Source organism: Hemicordylus capensis, chromosome 2 (assembly GCF_027244095.1).
Source record: "Hemicordylus capensis ecotype Gifberg chromosome 2, rHemCap1.1.pri, whole genome shotgun sequence".
Lineage (NCBI taxonomy): Eukaryota > Metazoa > Chordata > Lepidosauria > Squamata > Cordylidae > Hemicordylus > Hemicordylus capensis.
In genome coordinates this window covers 35914699-35933847 of record NC_069658.1, presented here as the reverse complement: position 1 = coordinate 35933847, position 19149 = coordinate 35914699, and the positions used below count along the sequence as shown (strand labels likewise).

At 42.8% G+C, this 19149-nt stretch overlaps 1 protein-coding gene across 2 annotated transcripts in view; it reads left to right on the top strand.

The window, feature by feature from the left end:
• PLPP1 (phospholipid phosphatase 1) overlaps positions 1–19149 on the top strand; it is a 116753-nt gene that overhangs the window by 63030 nt on the left and 34574 nt on the right. For both annotated transcript variants that reach the window (XM_053288230.1, XM_053288229.1), the window contains exon 3: positions 451–731. In XM_053288230.1, coding sequence (XP_053144205.1) covers positions 451–731 — 281 coding nt within the window. The remainder of the gene's footprint in view (positions 1–450; positions 732–19149) is intronic.

The window sequence follows — 19149 nt, the reverse complement described above, 5'->3', positions numbered from 1 at the left end:
GAAAGTTCCCAGTGCTTAAGCTATCTGCTCATTAAAACTTTCATCTTGTAATGAGAGAAAACAAACAGAGGTTTCCATTTGCTTCAATGACTTTTGGCTTGGCCATTTAAAACAGAAGTCCAAATAGTTTTCATCAATGGTTTGGTTTTTATTGTAGCTTAATTTTGACACTGTTAATCAAAAACTAAATGTACACATTAGAGCTGCACGTCTTTGCTCCTCTAGTTTTTGTTGAACTACAACTCCCATCATTCCCAGCTACAGTGGCCAATAGTCAGTGATTTGGGGAGTTGTAATACATTGTTTGCAAAAGGGCCAAAGTTGCACAGTCCTGGTATACATGTACATAGCATGTACTATAACGCAGCTTCTATATTATATACTCTCCTTTCCCCCTAAGGTTAGGTAAGTGTTTCTTTAACTTGTGTCTCTTTGTTTGTTTTATTCCAGATAATCCTGGGGGAGGCCCTGTCTGTGTATTACAACCGTTTGCACTCCAACTCCTTTGTCCGAAACAACTATGTTGCCGCTCTTTACAAAGCCATTGGGACATTCATTTTTGGCGCAGCTATTAGCCAGTCTCTGACAGACATTGCCAAGTATTCTATAGGTAGACTAAGACCTCACTTTCTGGCCGTATGTGAACCAGACTGGAGCCAGATCAACTGCAGTTATGGTTACATTGAAAATTTCAAATGCCTTGGAGAAAAAGCAAAGGTTAATGAGGCAAGGTGAGTCTGCTAACCTAACATGTTGAGTTATGAAGGCTTTTATTTTATATGATGAAATGTCTTGGCAAAAGTGGAAATTCTAATTACTTTAAGTGTTTTGGTTTTTTTTTAACCTATCGGGGTGGGTTTGGTGAAGATGATGTGCTTGAAGTATATCTCAAAGCATAAACTCAAGGTTTTCCTCAGCTGGTGCACACAGTGTATTGCATATAATGTAGATAGTGTTTCCATTTTTTGACTTTGAATAATTACAGGTTGCTGTAGTTGTTAATCTACATATTAGATTCAGCTTACAAAGCACTCATAGCTATACAACAATGAGTAGACAAGAAATTTGGTAACCGTTAATTAAGAACTTAAGAAAAGCCCTGCTGGATCAGACCAACGGCCCATCTAGTCCAGCATCCTGCTTCACGCAGTGGTCGACCAGGTGCATCTGAGAAGCTTGCTGGTGGATTGGGGGTGGGGGGGGGAAGGAGGGCAACGACCCCTACTGTTAGTGTTCCCTAGCACATGGTGTTTAGGGGAATCATAATGGAAATATACAGCTGTCCAGGCTTACAGCCACTGATAGCCCTATTCCTCATGAATTTGTCGAATCATCTTTTAAACCCATCTAGACTGGTGGCCATCACCACATCTGGTGGCAGCAAATACTATAGTTTAATTACACATAGTGTAAAGAAGTACTCTCTTTTGCTTGTTCTGAATCTCCCAGCGTTTATCTTCAGCAGATGACCCTGGGTTCTAATATTATGAGAGAGGGAGAGAAACTTTTCTCTCTCCCCATTTGATTCATGCCATGCATATACACCTCTATCATGTGTGTCTCCTCAGCCCCCCTCCCCCTGCCGACTTACCTGCCTCTTTTCTAAATTAAAAAGGCCCAAATGTTGAAGTCTTTCCTCTATAGTCACTCCAGCCCGCCTGATAACTTTGGCTGCCCTTTACTGCACCTCTTACAGCTTTACAATATCCTCCTTAAGGTGCAGTGACCAGAACTGTACACAGTATCCAGGTGTGGTTGCACCATAGATTTCTATTAAGGGCATTACTACATTAGCAGTCCTATTCTCAGTCTCCTTCCTATTGACGTCTAGGCTTATCATTTTGATCCCCATCTCTCCCTCTCAGTGTACTGGTGTTATCAAGAGCAGGATGGCACAAGTAAGATAAGGATTAGTGGGTTACTGCACCTGAAGCTCCTCCTTTCGCTGCTTTCCTGAACAGAATTGGACATGTTTGCTATCATAGCATATTACAAGAACAGTGATGGAAGAAACCTCATAGATCCTCGTCATAGACATCAAAGATTTATTCAGCTATTTCCATGTGTCTAAGGGAACTGGCTAAAAGACCTATTTCCTGTTGTCATGCCTTCTGTGACTGCTGTGCAGCTTGGAATGCAACCGGGGTGGTGTTTAAGCACAGCCACGTAGGGTTGAGCTGCCTTAATTTTCTACTAAGAAACAAATGCCTGCAGTTTAAATGTGTCCTGCTTCTCTGGACACTGTTGCTTTAATCGCTTTCTGAAACTATTTCTAGAATAGTTTCCTCTTGCTAGAACCATCCCCCTTAGTAACATGGCTGCAATCCTATGCAGCCTTTCCTGCGAGTAAGTCTCACTGAACATAGAGGGACTCAGTTCCTTGTCACTGGAGGCTTCCTGACTGCAGTACCCTGCTTGGTCCATGTGTTCTGTGCCCCATTGGATAGGAACTGATCACACCTCCTGTCTTTCCCACTTCCCTAGAGACAGCCTGCCTGCCTGCGCACCTGCCTCCCTCTCCACCTTCTAAGTAATCATGCATAGATTGTGCTGTTGATATCCCCATTTCTTTCTCTCTTTTAAAAAAGCGTCTAGTCGGTGTTCTTGCCATTTTGCGGGGTGAGGGGAATAAGCTATATACAGTAGTGTGAACATTGCTCTTTTTAAAAAAATGAAAATGCTTGTAAGGGTAACACAATAGTAGAGTTACTCCTCAAATTAACAATGTAGGAAATCCTGATTTTTGGCCAGGGGTTTCTGTGCCCCAAGGCTAGCAATGTTGTTTAGTGGTTTTTAAAAAGGGGTGGGAAAATAGTAATAGCAATAAAACTGATAATTAAAGGAACTGCAACTTTCCCACTTTACTTCCCAAAAAATGTGTTCAGCTGCAGAAGTGGATGGAGGGAGATGTCTGTTCTTTGGACCCAGCCCTCTGATATGTTATTACCTGTGCAGAAAACCACTGAGACAAGTTGTGCATCCATCTACAACTTTCCTCCTTGTGCACATTCTTTTAGTAGAGTTTTCATGTTGGAGCAAGCCACGAAGGCAGCAAGTGTTTTATTGGGATGGTGCAAATGTCACACTGCTGACTATGTCATGTAGATGCCCCGTAAACCCCTTGTAACCATTTATGATGGAATAAACCACTGAATTCTGTTTGTAGAACAGTACAGCACATTCCCCTGCTCTTCGCAGTGCTGCTGAATCTGAGAACCTAAAGGAGTTTGGATCACAGCCTGAAATTAGAATGGTAATAGTACTTCCAGTGGCCTAGATCTGTATGGTTTACATTCATGTGCCTACGGAAACTTTGACTTTCTCAAGCAGCAATGCTTCATGCTACACAACAAAACCTATTCTGAATACTGAGAGGAGTTTCAAAAGTATTTTGTGATACTGCTTGGGAAGGTCTGTCATTCAGGAGAAAAAAGTCAGGTTCCTTTGGGTATACCTGATCCCGTGTTCCTAAAGATGCTCTTTTGGATCCCAGCCATTGTCTCTGAGTGGCAATCTATGGTACCTTAATTGATCTTCCAGAAACAGGAAGGGCAATATATAGGTTTCTAAATGACCAAGGTCTGAATACTGCAAGCCTTGGAGTTTCAGAGTTGTTTGTATTTCTCCTGGAAGATGGTTCTGTCTTCAGTAGTGTATCTACAGCCAAGTCAGCATGGCAAGAAATTAACTTGGTCTGTTTAAAGTACTAGGTTGGGGTTTGAGTGGGGCGGGGGGAGGGGTTTTTTAGGAAACCCAATAGATTATAGCCAAAGAAAGCCACTACATATCCTCCCTCATAAAAAGCAAAGCTGGCAATAAAACTTTTCTCAAAGTCTTTTTATGTGGATGTTTAAGAATGAAAGAGAAATAATACATTATTTAATCATGAAAACTAATGCAAACCAGAAGAATCTCTAAGAGCTGAAACAAGAAGCTAACATGATGTATTGAAATATAACACACTGAAGGGATAACATGATCCTTAGTTCCATTTTATGCTCTATTACAGCCATATGCAGTGCAGTTCTGTACCTGTCCAAAGCAGACCTTAGACACATCCAGAACTTGGTTAGAGTGCTGGACTAGGACCGGGGAGACCCGAGTTCAAATCCCCATTCAGCCATGAAACTAGCTGGGTGACTCTGGGCCAGTCACTTCTCTCTCAGCCCAACCTGCTTCACAGGGTTGTTGTGAAAGAGAAACTCAAGTATGTAGTACACCGCTCTGGGCTCCTTGGAGGAAGAGCAGGATATAAATGTAATAATAATAATAATAATAATAATAATAATTGAATGAGGAAACCCCATGCGCTCTGTGTGCCCTGAGGATGAGAAGAATGTCTCGTTTCTTCAGTTTTGAAGGAATGTTTCTTACAGTATTCTGTGTTTTTTCTGCCGCTCCTAATTCATATATCTATACAGTCATCCCTTGCGAACCATGGGGTTCTCAGTCACAGATTTGAGTATCCGCGACTAAGACATTGTGACCAGTCTCGCCAACCGCGATCTGATTATCTGCTGTTTGGAGAGGGCCCACCCCCAATTTTGGGTGGGTTTTTTGTGTGATTTGGGGGGATGGGGGTCATTTGGGGGGTCCCCTTCACTCCTCTTATTCACTCCTTGTGATTTGAGGGGATTTTTTTTCTGTTTTCAACTGTATTTTGTAGTCCTTTCACGACCATGATTCCCCCGTTCACCTTTGATTGCAATGGCTTGTCTACTGCGAATTCGCCAACCACATGGTTTCCCCAGAATGGAACCATCGCGGACGGATGAATGTATCTATGAAATTCTGTGTGTGTGCACATAAGCACATGCGCACGCGCACACACACACACACACACACACCCCTCTGCTCCTCCTCCTCTTCTCCACTTCTGTAATCCCAGCATTACTCCTGGATATCCTCTCGCACTGGTGGGGTGTCTCCCAGCTGCGCCTGCTCACGACACCAGCATGCACATGTACTCCGCACATGCACGGTGGCCATGTGGATAGTCAGCATGTGTGCTGTGGATTGGAGCTGTAAGCTTCTTATAGACTAACCCGGGATTCTCAATTTTCTCTCAAAGGGAGAAAAACAGGTGGGTGGGAATTTTATGTCTTTTCACTCTAACTTGTATATTCACTGTGCCTACTTGACCATAATGCAAGGATGAAAATTTTCTTATGCACACTGGAACTATGTAAAAGTTGAGCCTTCTAGGTTAAGGAGAGCATGGCCTTAGGCACAGCATTACAAATCAGTATACCTGCATAATACATACAGAAACAGATGAAAATTAGAGATTGTAAAAGAAAACAGCATATATATTTCAATGTGGAAACATTTTTCTCTTCCTTCAGTGTTAAACTGTGGACAAACCTTTTACTGTAACTTGTTTAAAACTTGAAAGGGGGGTCACAAGGACCCAGATAACATTGTCTGGAGGGTTGGATCTAGCTTGTGTGGCCAGTTCTTCTCTCTAATTCTTTGGATCCATTTCCAATGGAACAATTTTCCCTTCACATGAAAATGATCGTGCACACAGTTGCACAAAAAGCATCTAGACTTGGGTTATCTGCCTCTAGCCCATGCTTCTATGCTTGTGTTAACCAGGGCAAAATCCCCAAGCCCTGCTAGTCAGAATCTGAGTAACCTTGCTTCTAACCCTGGGTCTTGTTGGTTGTGTGTCTGCTTTCCAATCTGTTTTGGGTACTGGCTGCCATGTTTTTTTAGAGAGCACTGCAGCTGGAGGAGCTGTGAATGTGCCTCTCTGCATGGTCCACTCTATGATCACTTGCTTGAATGGGGATTGCCATGCCTCCTTCCCCCTCGTGGCTAATCAGAGAGTGCCTGTTATGTAGTGCCCTTCTGGCAGCATGGTGCATTGTGGGGAGGTTCCCCTAATTCCCAGGTGGACTCCCCTGATCTAAGCTTACTGGTGCGGTGCTCATCTGGGAGCAGGGGTTTGCAGAGCCCACGGGAAGCTCTGTTCTTCATGGGATAAGGACTCTTCCTAGCTCCAAGCCACCCACTTCTGATCATGTGCAAGTGCCCAAAATCTATTGATTTTATTTGGCTATGAGTACCTTGGTTGGGTGTGCACAGATTTGCATTGGAGAAAGGTGAATTGCTCTGTGCAAGTGAGACTTTTTATTTATATGGTTGACTTGTGCTGCATTTAGCAGCAGCCTTTTGAGCACTTTGGGTAGCTAGAATGTCTCAAGGTGGTTTTATAATGGCAGAAGCTGTTTGTATATGTCCAGAAGAAGTAAACGCTGGTGTCAGTTTTCATTTTATTCAAACCTTTCGCTTTCTAAAAAAAGTATATATGAATATGTGCTGCCTTACTACAATTAACTTACAACTTTAACCTTACTGAAAGGACCATTCCCACAGCTGTACATAAATAAATGTGCACGTCTAATTTTAAAATGTTTTTGTTTGGCCTAAGGAAGGACACTTGGTATTTTTAATCTAAAAGTACAATAGCTTGGAAGCCAACTGAAGTCATTTCCCTAAAGAAAAGACAAATCTACTTCTAAACAGATTTCTGGTTATTATTTAACACACACACACACCAATCATTTTTCTGTTATGGCAGCTTGCCTGATATAAGGAATAATTGAGATGAACAATCTTTTTATTTTTCTAAGCTCAGCTTCAGAACCAAATGACCCAGTTCTTGAATGCATACTGATCTTTGGATCCTGAGGGTAGAATCACATGGTACCTCAATAAATGTGTTCTCAAAACTGTATTTGCAGAGGTTGTGTAAATGTTGGGGTGCAGGTTACTTAATGGTCGGAGAAGTGGGGTGCTTAACTGAGCAAATCCCTCACCCATGCCATTTATTTCCATACAGTCTTGTTCTGCAACTTTTTTGTAGCAAAATAGATTTTAAACAGTGGTCATACTTGACACGGGATGCTTTTCTTTCCCCCCTTATCCTTATACCCAGGTGAGGAAGGCTAGTGTGTGAACTGGCTCAAATGGAAATTTAAAAGTAGATATGTGGGGTTTTGTAGCAAAAGATGCCCATCTATTCATAATATTGCTTTTAGTTTTTCTAGTACTACAGGTGGTGGTGCAGCAATAGGGAAAACTTAAAACTTGAGAAAACCTTTTTCTATTTGTAGGTGAAGATAGAGTGCTAAAATGGAAGCTGGAAGGAAGCTAAATGTAACTCTGGAGTATATGCTACATGCACATTTATAATATTTTTAGAATTTAATGTAGGATTTCTATTGCCAATTGTATAAATGTTCATAGTGGAAAATGTTACATTGTAGTTCTTTGTAGAAAGGTCAGGTATATTGAGATGAGCATTCCTATACCTGCTGTTCTGATTTTGTAGTATGGTAAATTGAAGAAAAGCGGAGGAGCAGATCTTGCTTTGATCTTGTTTACTTCTTAAAAATAAGCAATTAATACTTTGTCAGCCAGCAAAAACACCAGAGACTTAAGTTTTGGGTGGTATACAAATATGTTAAATAAGCAAGTAAAATAAACTGTGTGCACATTAAGTAGCTGAAATAGTGCTACTACATTTTGGGCAAATTCACATGGCACGATAACAGCTGAAACTCTGGTTTCTGGAGTTTGGCGGTGAGCCCAACTTTTGTAGGCTGGGGTGGTGGGAAGTTTTCATTGGCTGTGTCATCTTAACCTGTCAGTGTCAGCTCTGTCAGCCCTACTTATGATTCTGGAACCAACATTTGTAACAGGCTTCAACTCTTTGTTACAGATGTCTGTTCCTGAACTGTAAGTAGGGCTGATGGAGTTGACATTGGCGGATTCAGACATGGCCAATGTTGACTTTCTCTACCCTCGCCCAGATGTTGGGCTCACTGCCAAACTCCGGGAACTGGAGTTTTGGCTCTTATTGTGTCATGTGAACCCACTCTTTGACCCATATTGATTTCTTTAAAAACCTACCTTTGGAGAATGCATCTGGTGGTAAGTGGTGATGGTTAATTATAGGGGCACTCTTGGTCAATTTCACCTGCTGCTTCTGCAGGTTTCTTCCTTATCAGCAAAAGAAGGGAATGTTTAAACTAACTGTGAGACCATAAAAATGCAAGGAACTCTTGGTGGCAGAGGCACCTGGAGGTTTTTTTTTTAAAACGAGACTACTTGAAATGGCCTAGATATCAGTTGACTGGTGTCTGTCTCACAAGAAATGTTTTATTTGAGAAATTCCTTGCCTCAGTTTGCTACACTGGGAATACTGGGATGATTTAGGATACCAGATGTTGTTTGGTTTCTGTCTTTTGAATGAAATCATTGCATCTACTTTTGGCAGTATAGCAAATCTTTGCTTACCTAACTGTAAAATTTTGAACAAAACTTTTCAACCTGCACCCAAAATAGTTGTTGAGTATCTCAATCCTGCGAAGCCATGAAACCAAGTGCTTTGGATAGACATCAGATGATGGCCATCATCACCTTCACGTTCTGCTTGTGAACTTTCAGAGGCATCTAGCTGGCTACTCTTAAAAACAATACTAGACTAAATGGATCTTGGAACAAGGCATTTCTTATGTACTCACGATTAGTGTTCCCTCTAACAGGCATTCCCAGATGCTATTGACTACAACTCCCAGAATCTCCAACCAAAGACCACTGCAGCTGGGGATGCTGGGAGTTGTAGTGAACAACATCTGGGTATGTCTGTCAGAGAGAACAGTGCTCACGACAGTTTGCTCTGCTGCATAAACGCAACATCCATTTATTGACAGGAGCCAGCTTTTTTACCAGGCAAAATCAGATTGTGCTGGACTGAAAGGATATTTAAGATGGCTCCATAGGGTGCCAGTATGTTGGAAGTCCCCTCTGTGTCCCCCATCCCACCACCACCCTGCTTAACCCATTTGCCCTCAAAAATTTCACTTGGTTGGAATATTCTGCATACAATAACGATCTTAAAAAATAATATTTAGTTGGTTTTTTTGTTCTGGCTTCAGAGGCAACTGGAGTTCTGCTTTTTAACAAATGTCATCTCACTGACTCACATTTTTGGGACTCGTTACTGCCAGACCTGCCACATCACAAGAAAATGCTTTGGGGATGCATTGATCTTGACACTTTTTTTTCCATGGGAGGGTACATAGTTCACCAGGGGGGCAGAACAGATGATGAGTGCTAGGGCTTACAGATGGCCATTCCATCCCAAGGTAGTTTTCCAGCTCCATTTTGCCCTTCAAACATTTCCTCATTCTTTGCTGCTTAGTGCTTAAAAGTATACAAGTATTGTACAAGGGTTAAAGGTGAGTCTGAGTTTACAATCTAAGTGTGATGGAAGGGGAGGCTGGGTGTGGGGAGGAGAAACCAGATCAACCACAATAATCCAGGAATGCTTATTTTACATATGCAAAGAGATGGTAAAATATGTACTATATAATAAAAGAAAATAGAGGAATGAGAATTGGATAGCACTGAAGGGGAAAAGGGAAAAAAACATGGAGTTTTAAAGAAGTTTTGTATAGAAGGGAAAGAGAATGCTGGTGTTTGTGGGGAGTAACATTCTGAATGGAAAGAGAAGTAAAGCTGGGAAAAGCCAAGTTGAGAACTGGAAGGAAAATCCTGGGATTTGACAAAGAGAAAAGAATTTCAGGAACATAATGTGTGAAGGGAGAGCAGGATTAGGAGCTTTAAAATTAAGAGGTTCTTCTGAGTTCCATGAATTTGTACTACTCTGAAAAGCTGACATTTTCATAGTGAACAAAAATTAGAGGAAGAAGGTCCAGTGTAGGGGGAACGAGGCTGGGGGTGAATAGGGCCCTATCCAGCTATGGAGCCATAGGGTCCCTTAGAGCCAGGGAACTAGGCTATGCAAGTGAGGCTGGGGGCCAGCAGGCAGCTGGAGTCATCCAGGAGTTTTATTGCTCAGCCATGCTCTCTGGCAATGGGGCGGGAGTATAGAGCCAATCTCCACAGTTACCTCTGCTTGTCTCTTATTATACTCCAGCGTGCTTTACTGTTGCAGTTTGGCTCCAGCTCCGAACCGCTTAATGTTCACGCAAAGCTCTTCTGCTACTTTACTGTGTAGCAGGGATTATCTGGTCCAGCCTCCCCGCACTCAGAGAGAGACCAACACTCTCATTCTGGATTAAATAAAGACTCTGATTGTAAAATTTAAACAAGAAAGATTTCCCACATCACAAATGGGAAACGTGTTTATCCCTCTCTTGTAGGGTTAGCTCCTAAAGTTTCTAACCGAAATACTTCTCCTCTGTAGGTTTTTTGTCTCATGTTGATTCTACTTATTTAGCAAATTTTTATACCACCCCATATACAACACTCTGTGCAGTTTACAAATTTAAAGCACAAACAACAATTAAAAACATTACATCAATTAAAACAGTTTAAAAATAAATATTACTAAACTTTAAAACATATGAAAGAAAAGAGTGATTAAACAGGTATATCTTCAGGTGTTGCTGGACAGCAACCAGAGATGAGAGGCTCTAATTTTGTTTGGGAGCAAATTCTGGGGGGAATCCTGGGGGAACCCTAGAGAAGGTCTGGTTTGGGGTCACCACCGAATGAGCTGGTGGCAACTGCAACTGGACCTCCCTCAATGATCTTAATAGGTAGCAGCATTGATGAAGAAGGCGCTCTCTTAAATACCCTGGACTCAAAGCCAGTTAGGGCTGTATAGGTAGTAACTAGCACTTTGTATCTTGCCTGGAAACCTATTGGTAGCCAGTGTAGTTCTTTTTAGATTGGGAGTAATGTGGTATTTTTGGGTAACCCCGGAGACCAACCTGGCTGCCGCATTCTGCACCAATTGCAGTTCCCAGTTTACGAACAAAGGCAGCCCAACGTAGAGCACTGGGAAAGGGAAAGGTTATATTCTTATGCCAGCCATTTAAAAATTATTTTTACGCCTTCTCTAATTCCATCCCCCACCAGATAACCATTTAGTGGTGTGCACGGAACTGCCTGCCGGTTCAAAGGTGGGGGGCCCGATCTTTTTAAGGACTGGGGAGGGTGCTCTTACCCCGCCTCCTGCCAGCGCTGCCTTTTAAAAGGGTCTGGCGGAGCAGCAGCATATCTCCTTACCGCCCTGGTGCCTCCTTGGACCGGACGTTGCCACTGTGCGTGTGCATGTTGCAACATGCATGTGAGCGAGCGAGTGTGAACAAGCAGCAACTTCTAGTCACTTCTGGCATTGGGGCAGCAAGGAGGTATGCTGCCTCCCTGCTAGACCATTTTAAAAGGTAGCTCTGGCAGGGGAAATGCGGCGGGAAGAGTAAGAGCAACCTCCCCCCGTTCTTAGAGATTCCCCCCACCTTCAAACCAGCCGAACCGCAGTCTTTCTAACCGGTTTGGAGGCCCATAAAGGGAAATGTACATTTCCCAATATACATTTTCCAAATAATAAACTATATATTGGTACTTATGGGGAAAGTGTCCCCAAATATGATTTGGCGGAAGGGAAGAAGTCTAAGCTGCAGGCATCCCATGGATAATTTTTCTCCCCCAATGTTGTCAAGTATTTTTGAAGATAAATCTGTGACTTAAAGCGTAGCTGTATTAACATATGTATTCTCTTTTATTTTATTTTAAACTTTTTTAAATAAAAGTTTTAATAATAAAAAATAAAAAAATAATAAATAAAAATAAATATTGAATCTATTGAATTATTTATCTTGTTACTTTATTGTTTGCTGACCCGTCCTCATTCTGGGGCCTTTTGTTTAACACTAGTTATATTAAAGTTAATAATACACCTTTCTAAACATGGCTTTTATTCTAGGCAAATCCCAAAGCTTATTTAAAAACACAATAAAAGGACAGTATAGTTTTAAAAAATTATTCTTTTAACTTGCAGCAGCATCAAGCTCACTCCTTTTAATAGGCAATGCTGGACAAAATAAAACTGACTGTTCCTTTTCCTTTCCTAAAACCACAATCTAATAAAAGAAATCCTAGTAAAAATACAAAATACTCAGATTACCACATTGAACTGAAATTAAGCTAGTTTCAGTGTATAGCCCTTTAGAAAAATGGTAGGTCTGAGTCTATAGTGCAAAGGAGTTTGGAGCTATGGGGGTGACAGCCATTGGGGACATCTCTCTGCATGCCCTTGTGGTGCTGATTTGGTACAGAGATGTAATAGGGATATTTGTTAATTTGTTGGCATTTATATACTGCTTTTTCAGGTGAACCTCCCAAAGCAGTTGACATAAAAGCCTCAAAGAACCATATATAAAGCAACATGTATAAAACATTATGTGCTGAACTCTTTTAGGCTCATTTCTTTCCCTCTCCTCCCCTTAGAGCAGGTTGGTTCTTTGGTAACTCTGTGGTGGCAGGTGTTGCGGGAGGGGCCACCTCAGCTGGGAGCTGGATGGTGGCAGCTTCCTATTCTGCCCCTGCTTTCCTCCCTTCAAAGCAAGATGGTTACTGTGGTGGCAGTTGAGGAGGGAGTTCAGCACTGACCGTGCAGGAATGTAAGATAGACAGGAGTCTCTAAGGTGCATGTGTGCCACTAAAAAAAAAGCTGCCGCCCTCTGCAAATTGTCAGTGAATTAGGTAGTGTTTTTGAATGATATCCCCTTGCTGACCATTGATCAAGAATGGGATGTGTCAGTGCAGAATATGAAGGAAATGCCTGGCCCTTATGAATCTTGGCTGCAGGAATGGCTGAAAGCTCACTCACTTAGACACAAGTTCCATTTAAACTTGTGGAATAATTCCACTGGTACCTAGGAGATAGGATTTATGGTTGAATTTTGTGCATTGGAGTCTTTGAGGTGAGAGATACATATTCATATATCATGGATGGAAGTCTGCACGGTTTATGTAGGATACAATTTCACTGCATACAATAGAAGGGAACTCTGTCTTTCTCATCAAATGAGCCATGCGAGGGCTTTACTACTGAGGTAATATCTCTCTGTGTTTTGGAAACTATTTCAGGCACAAGCCAGGAGTCGGATAGGGTTTCGCTTCTTACAGCACTCTGAAATCAGATCTTCATACGTTTTCAAATTAGCTGTCTTCTAAAGTTGGTGAACAGAAAACAGGACTTCAGATTTCAAGTGATATATGATCAAAAGCTGAATAATTTTAGAAGTGGGCTTGATTAATCAGCTTGATTTTTTAATGCACTTGGTGCATTTGAAACAGCACTTGACAATGGAGCATAAAAATAGAGTTTACGGTACTCATCCAGGCTGACAGACACTTAATTGCAGCGTGCGTCAAAGTCTCCAGAGATGGCTCTACAGAGTTGTTTCACCAGATGTGTGTGTTGATTTTGACTGGGAGGATGAATTGGTGTGCAGCTCATAACATTTTTTGCAAATATTTCAACTCGATAAAGGATTTGTTGTAACTTCAGAAGCCTTGGTGCATGCATAGGGAATGGTGTCTTCAGGAGCCTATACGGTGGTTTTCTTCCAGCCCTCTTGAAATCAGGAATGACAGATATAGAACGCTTAAAAAAAAAAAAAACTACTGCTGCTTTAGAAGAGGAAAGCTCAAAACATTGGTTAGGGAGGAGCAGCCAGTACTTTATACCTGTTGACTTGAGGCCTGAGTAAAGAATTTGGAATGGTCCCCAGTAGTATTACCCTTGAGGAGGAGGAGGGTACTTTGAAAGGCACTATGAGTAATTCCCTGCTCGGTTGCAAATATTTTTCTCTCCAGTTCCTGGACTGCACATTCTAAAATGAAGGGGCATTGAGATGGTCACTAGCATGCCTTAAAATGTTGTCATAGCCTGTATCCTAGATTGCTAGACAATTACCTGTGTCTGCTGGAGACCGAGTGCTGAATCTGTGGTGTGATCCAGCAGCCACAGTAATGTCTGTTACTTGGAGTGAATTGGTGTATAACCAGAGAGTGGGTTTTCTGGAAATTTTTGAATTGGAAACCTTCCCCAGAAAAAAATCCCATGCAAATTTCCACCCTCATTTGCATAAAATTGGCATTTTTTTTCACAAACGCACGCCTATACACATTTTGCTAATGCCCTAAATCAGGCTTCCCCAAACTGCAGCCCTCCAGATGTTGCTGAACTACAACTCCCAGCATCCCGAGCCACAATTTATTGTGGCTGGGTATGCTGGGGGTTGTAGTTCAGCAACATCTGGAGGGCCGCAGTTTGGGGACGCCTGCCCTAAATAGTAGGGGTGTGCACAAATGGTCTGAATGCCAACCGGACAGGTTCAAGCAGCTTGATCGCAAGCTAGACCTACCTTCAGGGAAACAGCCCAGTCCACAATCAAACCGAATTGAGCCTGGTTCACTTCAAACCAGTTTGACGGTTGGCGCTGCTATGGAAAGGGGAATCTGGTGATTCCCCTTTGCTTGTAAAGGGGATAGGGGAATCCTTTATAAAGAGGGCTTAACAAGCCCAGCAGGAGCGGGGTGTGGCAGTGGTAAGAGAGCTGTAGAAGTAAAGGATAAGGTGCTTACTGGAAGCAGCACGCACCCCCAGCAGCCTGTGCGCTGGCAGTGTGGCTCTGGCACCACTCACGTAGCTTCCACGCATGGATTAAAAGTCTGTGCATAGCCCTACTAAATAGATTGTAATCTGATTTGGCATGCTGTTTGACCTATTTATACAGTAAAAAAGACCAAGAGGGCTGGAAGAAAACACCTCCACCATGTTAACTTTTCCTCACTGTATCTCAAGTTTTTCAAGTAGACATTTTAGGAATGGTAAAGTTTCCATGGGAAAATTAAGAGTGGGGAAAAATTTCTGCCCCTCATCTCAGCATATATCGTTGGGGCTTTAAACAAGACAGCACCACCTCAGAAAGCTGGCCAAGTGACCACTTGTTTGTTTGCCATTTTAATTTCTGAGTCTTGCATCTTCTCTTGGTTGTAATTACAGTTCAAGGGCTGAATCCACAGGTCTGCGCTAAACTTCATGTAGTATGTTTCATAGGGGCCTAAGCTCTTTAATCTACCATGCATGTGCTCAGAGGTGCCCCATTTTGCAGGGCTAAACCTTATTTCTGAAAATACGTTCCACATGTAAACTTTGCAAAACGTTGTGAGCATTGGTGTTGTGCAGTGGCTAAGAGATTGCTAAGCTATGACTTGGGACTTCCCTGGTTTGAATCTCGCTTCTGCTCAGTAGCCTTAGGCAAGCCACTTCCTCTTGGCCTCAGCTTCAAAATGGGGATAATACTTACCTCTCAGGATGGTTATTGTAAGGATAACGGGATAATACATATAAAGGGTTCTGAATATTTTAAAAAGCACTATAGAATGCTTTTGGGGGTGTGCACAAATCATTTTTTGCAATTCAATTCACTAGCTAATCAAATAGCAAAAACCAGAATCTATTTGTTGAACCAGCTGGCTGGTTGAATGAATCGAATAAGAAATTCATGAAAATTTCACAAATCTCCCCCATAGGGAGCAATGGGAACTTGAATCACCCCATTGTTGCTCATTTAAGCCCTGGAAAGATTACAAACTTCTTATATTTAGTAGTTCTCTTGTTGATAAGCCACAGTTCTTCCATTTTAGTGTAGCTGCTAATGGCAGATCTACTGAAATGTGAATTATAAACCCCTTGGGTTCCTATAAATACCAGCTAATCTTACTTTTACTGGAAAAAATGTGAAAATAGCCTTATGTTATGCTTAGCAGGTTAGCACATTATTGAGAAAATTAGCTTTTGCAATCCGGCAGACCCCTGGCAACCATCTGAAAACGGCTTCTGGATGTGGTCAATGGAGGAACCTCTAGGGGAGCAGTCGGTGTTCACATTTGCTAAAAATGTTCTTAACGGCAGGTGCTTGCTTCCCAGTGAGAAGGAATAGGAAATCCTCTGGGCTAACGGCATATTTCTCAAACAAACCATTTTGAAAGGGTGTGGCCGAATACTACGTGTAAAGCTATGTATAAATAGTCTGGTTTAACATAACTTTATTATAGTTATGCAGTTTTATTATAGTTACAATGCTGGATTCACTTACCTATACAGCAGAACAGGGTTGGCTCCCAAGGACACACCCATGCCCTTCCATAACTGAACACACTGACCCCTTCCTTTGTTTTCTCTTGCCATTTGGTGACATTTCAGCAGGAATATTTGGTCAGATTTTTAGGGATGTGCAGGGAAGGAGAAACAAGGAACAGCCAGTCAGTGGGGTGTGTGGAATCTGGGGTGAATGAGAGGAACTGTTTTGCTGGGGGACAAAAGGGGTTAGTTCCCCTGGCGCAGGGGAGAGAACAAGCAGGACTTCTGGGGGCACTACTCCCTCGGACTCTCTGCGTCGTCTTCCTCTGTGCTGGCTTTGCACTGCAGATGGGGATTTTTGGCTGGCTTTGCCATTTTCCATCCCCCTCTTCCCCTCTTGTTGCTCCAGCAGCCACATCCCGATGGCAGTTTTCCATAGCCAGCCCAGAGCACAGTGGTAGGGGGATGTGCAGAGAGTGGGGGAGGCTTAAGGTCTCTTCCATCTGCCATCCCCTCACAAATCATTGCCCCTGACTCACCCTCCCTTGTCCCCATACTCAAAGGCTTGGTGGAGGAGAAGCAGTGCTCCATTACCATCAGCAGCAGGGATGGTAGGGAGGGAAGGAAATGTGTGTGTCTGAGGGGGGAATGCGGAGTTTCCATTGTGTGTTATAGCATTATAACCTCCTTTAAGTTCTGGTTACAACTTATTTTATGTTGGTTTTATGCAGAATTTCAATGAAGTGTTTAAAAGAGGAAATCCTATCTCTTATCCACTGCTCCGTCCCTCTCTCTTATCACTCCATCCTTCCATCAAGGGGGACCCTCCTCGTCTTCTCCACAGAACAGGCGAATGCAACACTGAGAGGAACCAGTGGGCTTCATTCAATAGCTTTTGGAGTCTCTTCTCCTCTGATATATGCACGTGGTGTAGTGGTTAGAGTGCTGGACTAGGACTGGGGAGATCCAAGTTCAAATCCCCATTCAGCCATGAAACTAGCTGGGTGACTCTGGGCCAGTCACTTCTCTCTCAGCCTAACCTACTTCACAGGGTTATTGTGAAAGAGAAACTCAAGTATGTAGTAAACTGCTCTGGGCTCCTTGGAGGAAGAGCGGGATATAAATGTTGTAGTAGTAGTAGTAGTAGTAGTAGTAGTAGTAGTAATACTGATGTCAGAAGAGTTCAAATTAAACAAATATTAAAAATGAGGAAATGTGCTCTAAACAGCATCATCTGTATGTATTTATTTGGAATTAAATCCCACTCTGTTCACTGGGGCTTATTCCTAAGAAAGTGTTCATAGGATTGTAGGCAAGCCATTAAAAGGGAAGTATTGGACACAGGAAGAAACCAGGCAGGAGGAAATACTACCCTGTCTCAGCCCCCTTTAGAGAAAGAAGCTTTCTTACCATCCCCTTTCTCAACCTGCTGTGTTTCTGTGTGCCCCTCCTTATTCAGTGTTGCCAAAAAAACAGGAGCTACTCTCAATCTCATGGAAAGGACATTAGAATCATTGTTCCCATCTGATTGTTTGGATTGCAGGGATTCAAACGGCAGAAAGTCAAGCTTCAGATTTAAAGGGTGTGCACATTAGAAACAAAACCATCCCCGCTGGTATGTTTCCCAGACTATGGGAAACACCTATATCGAGCAGCAGCAATATAGGAAGATGCTGAAAGGCATCATCTTAGACTGCGCGGGAGATGGCAATGGTAAACCCCTCCTGTATTCTACCAAAGACAACCACAGGGCTCTGTGATTGCCAGGAGTCGACACCAACTCAACGACACACTTTACCTTACCCCTTTACATTAGAAAGAAGAACACAACACACACACCCTGTACCTATGTGTTTACAATTCAGAGGGTACAATAGTCTTACGAGGGTCTACCATGCATGGTAGACTCGTAAGATTATTTCATCACATTCTGACAAGAAACAAACCAGTTATAAGCATTTTAGTTGTGTCTCATTACAGTCTATGGTAAAAGTGTGGGGGAAGCTACAAGGTTAGCCAAATGTAGCAGCCGCCTTTGTGCCCTCTTTCTCAGGTTGCAGTGCTTAATGATTCACCTTCTCCTCATCCCCTTTAGGGCTCCCCCTATTAGCATAAACATTTTAACAAATATAAGCAATATTTGTGCACTATCTCTTATTCTCCCCACTACCACTGCCACCACCAATGGGTGGACCCTGGTGCAGATACAAAATAGTTGGATGAGCTAGCACAAGAACCTCTAGGTGTGGATGTCTAGCAATGATTTTGTGTGTAGTTAATTGTGCAGGGTCACAGAAGCAGATGTGGGAAAGCCCTCGGTCTGGAAACCCCCCCTAACAGTGACTTTTTAAATCTGCGTTTAACAGTTGTCCAAACCACTCCTTGTATAAGTGGAACATGATTGATTACATTTATATTTCATCTTTTCCCCAAGAAGCTTCAGGTAGTGTAAATTGATTTCATAGATGGATTTTGGGCCCATTGGGAGGGAGACCCTGTGCAGCCAAGGATGCCTCTGGAGCTGGAGTTCTACCCTGGCATGGTGTTGCCTCTGCTTCTGGGGTTCTGGGGGCAGTGGAGGGACAGAAGCACCACTGGAGGGCACTGGATCTCGAGGGCTTCTCTAGGGGACCATCTGGAGGAGAGATGGCAAGCTCGGATGGATCTAGGGGGGCTTCTGTTGAGGCTGGGGGTCTAGGTTGGGATGTTTTCAACCTTTTCTTCTTCCTAGAGGTCCCCTCTGGACTGGAGTTTGGATGTGTCCTGACAAGTAGACAGGGTGACAGAGAGTGACTAGCCCAAGGTCACCAGTGCTTCCTTTTAGCATACTGGGGCAAGGGCAAAAATGGGCCTCATACTCTAGGGGTGATGTTTTGGAGGCCCCTGGATCTTGGGTGCTGCTTCTGGGGAGCTACCACTTGATGATGGATGCTTAATAGTTTCTATGTGCAAACAGAGCAGCTACTCATTGGTTTGGATCCTGGTGCTTATTTCTCAGTGTCTGCTCGCTCAAGATGAAGAGGAAGTGATTAAATTAAACTGGGAGCTTCAGTTTACTTGGGTCGTCCCTGCACATAGATGCCTCAACTTCCTGGCTCATGAGGAAGATGAGTTGGGGGAAATGACATATACTTGGATATCAATACCTAATGTGATTAGCTTCCCCTCCCCCCCTCCATTTTCTTCTGCAATTTCAATTTACTGTAATTAAGCTATGGAGAGCGGGAGTCCTA